Genomic DNA, 1,341 nt, shown 5'->3' with positions numbered 1-1,341 from the left:
GAGAAACATTGAGACATTCTTTCCTTACAAATAGAAGATTGTGATCTCCATGACCAGAATTTTGAAGAAACGTCTCCTAATCCACAGTGTGCTCTTCGGTCCATAAAGAGAAACCGACAGACACCTGCCGTGCCCATTATGAGGGGCCCCCACCATCCCTGTGCTGAGTTCCCGGGTCTGTACACCCGCTGTGCCCATTATGAGGGGCCCCCACCATCCCTGTGCTGAGTTCCCGGGTCTGTACACCCGCTGTGCCCACTATGAGGGGCTCCCACCATCCCTGTGCTGAGTTCCCGGGTCTGTACACCTGCTGTGCCCACTATGAGGGGCTCCCACCATCCCTGTGCTGAGTTCCCGGGTCTGTACTGATCTGCTTCCCTGTTCTCCTCCCTGCTGAGAGCCCCTTCATGTTGCGGTCTGTGTCTGCAGCCGGTGCCCAGCATGGGAGGAGAGACCGCTGTGCCTCTGCAATCCTCCGCTGCTCCTCTCCGTGTCTCCTCCACTCCTACGTTCCCTCTCTTACGGCTTGATTGCTGCTCCTCTCCGTGTCTCCTCCACTCCTACGTTCCCTCTCTTACGGCTTGCTCCCATCCAGCGGCTGGGACTAATATCCAGCCCCCTATTATTGGCTATTTTAAATTGCAATAGCCAATAGCAGGCTGCCTATTGCACCCGCCCACTGCCTTCTGTCATTTAGCAGAGGAGGAGCTGAAGGAGAACTTTCACCTACAGTTCCCTCCCCTGCTGATTGACAGCAGGCAGCTGCCGGTCCCCAGCTAAAGCTATTGAAGTGGAAATGTGACACTAGGGGTCTAATAAACATCTAATGTCACCTTTAAAGAGAACCTGTCATATCTAATGTGCTATCACATAGGAGGCTTTCAACCTGTGACGTCACCCGGCAGCAGAATCTGGACAGCAGCGCCATCTGGCGGCACATTAAGTGAATGACACGCGCCGCCTGCTGCCTATCTCTGACCTCCATCGAAAGCCGATCGTACCCCATCATATGGTTCTCTGTTCATGAAGCAATGGCTGCCACTACAAGAAAGTAATGTTTTGCAAAGAGCCGGCTAGTCTCAGCATCGAGCATGCGCAGTGTGCCTTGGAAGGAAGGGGGGGGCGCTCGCTGAGGTTTTACGCATGCGCAATGGACCCGGACCAGCCGAGTTGAGAGCGCGCGCGCAGTGCCCGTGACGCACACTCAGCGGCTGTCACTCACACGCGGGAGCGCGCCCTGTGGGTTCTGCGCAGCCCCGGTCAGGGAGAGGCGGCGCGTGCGCAGTGTCGGTGACTCGGTGGAGGAGCTCCGGTGATGAGAAGACGGTGAGGGGGCTCCAG

The 1,341-nt window shown here is 56.6% G+C and overlaps 1 protein-coding gene across 1 annotated transcript in view; it reads left to right on the top strand.

Annotated features, from left to right (window-relative positions):
* The first annotated feature begins 1,315 nt into the window (after positions 1 to 1,315).
* MTMR9 (myotubularin related protein 9) overlaps positions 1,316 to 1,341 on the top strand; it is a 9,017-nt gene continuing 8,991 nt past the window's right edge. The window contains exon 1 of the mRNA XM_018573981.1: positions 1,316 to 1,326. Within this exon, the coding sequence (XP_018429483.1) occupies positions 1,316 to 1,326 (11 nt within the window). The remainder of the gene's footprint in view (positions 1,327 to 1,341) is intronic.

The sequence above is a fragment of the Nanorana parkeri genome, unplaced genomic scaffold, assembly GCF_000935625.1.
Source record: "Nanorana parkeri isolate BGI_ZX_2015 unplaced genomic scaffold, ASM93562v1 scaffold2657, whole genome shotgun sequence".
In the NCBI taxonomy this organism is placed as follows: Eukaryota; Metazoa; Chordata; class Amphibia; order Anura; family Dicroglossidae; genus Nanorana; species Nanorana parkeri.
The sequence above is the reverse complement of the archived record's forward strand: the minus strand, read 5'-3'. Positions and strand labels throughout refer to the sequence as shown.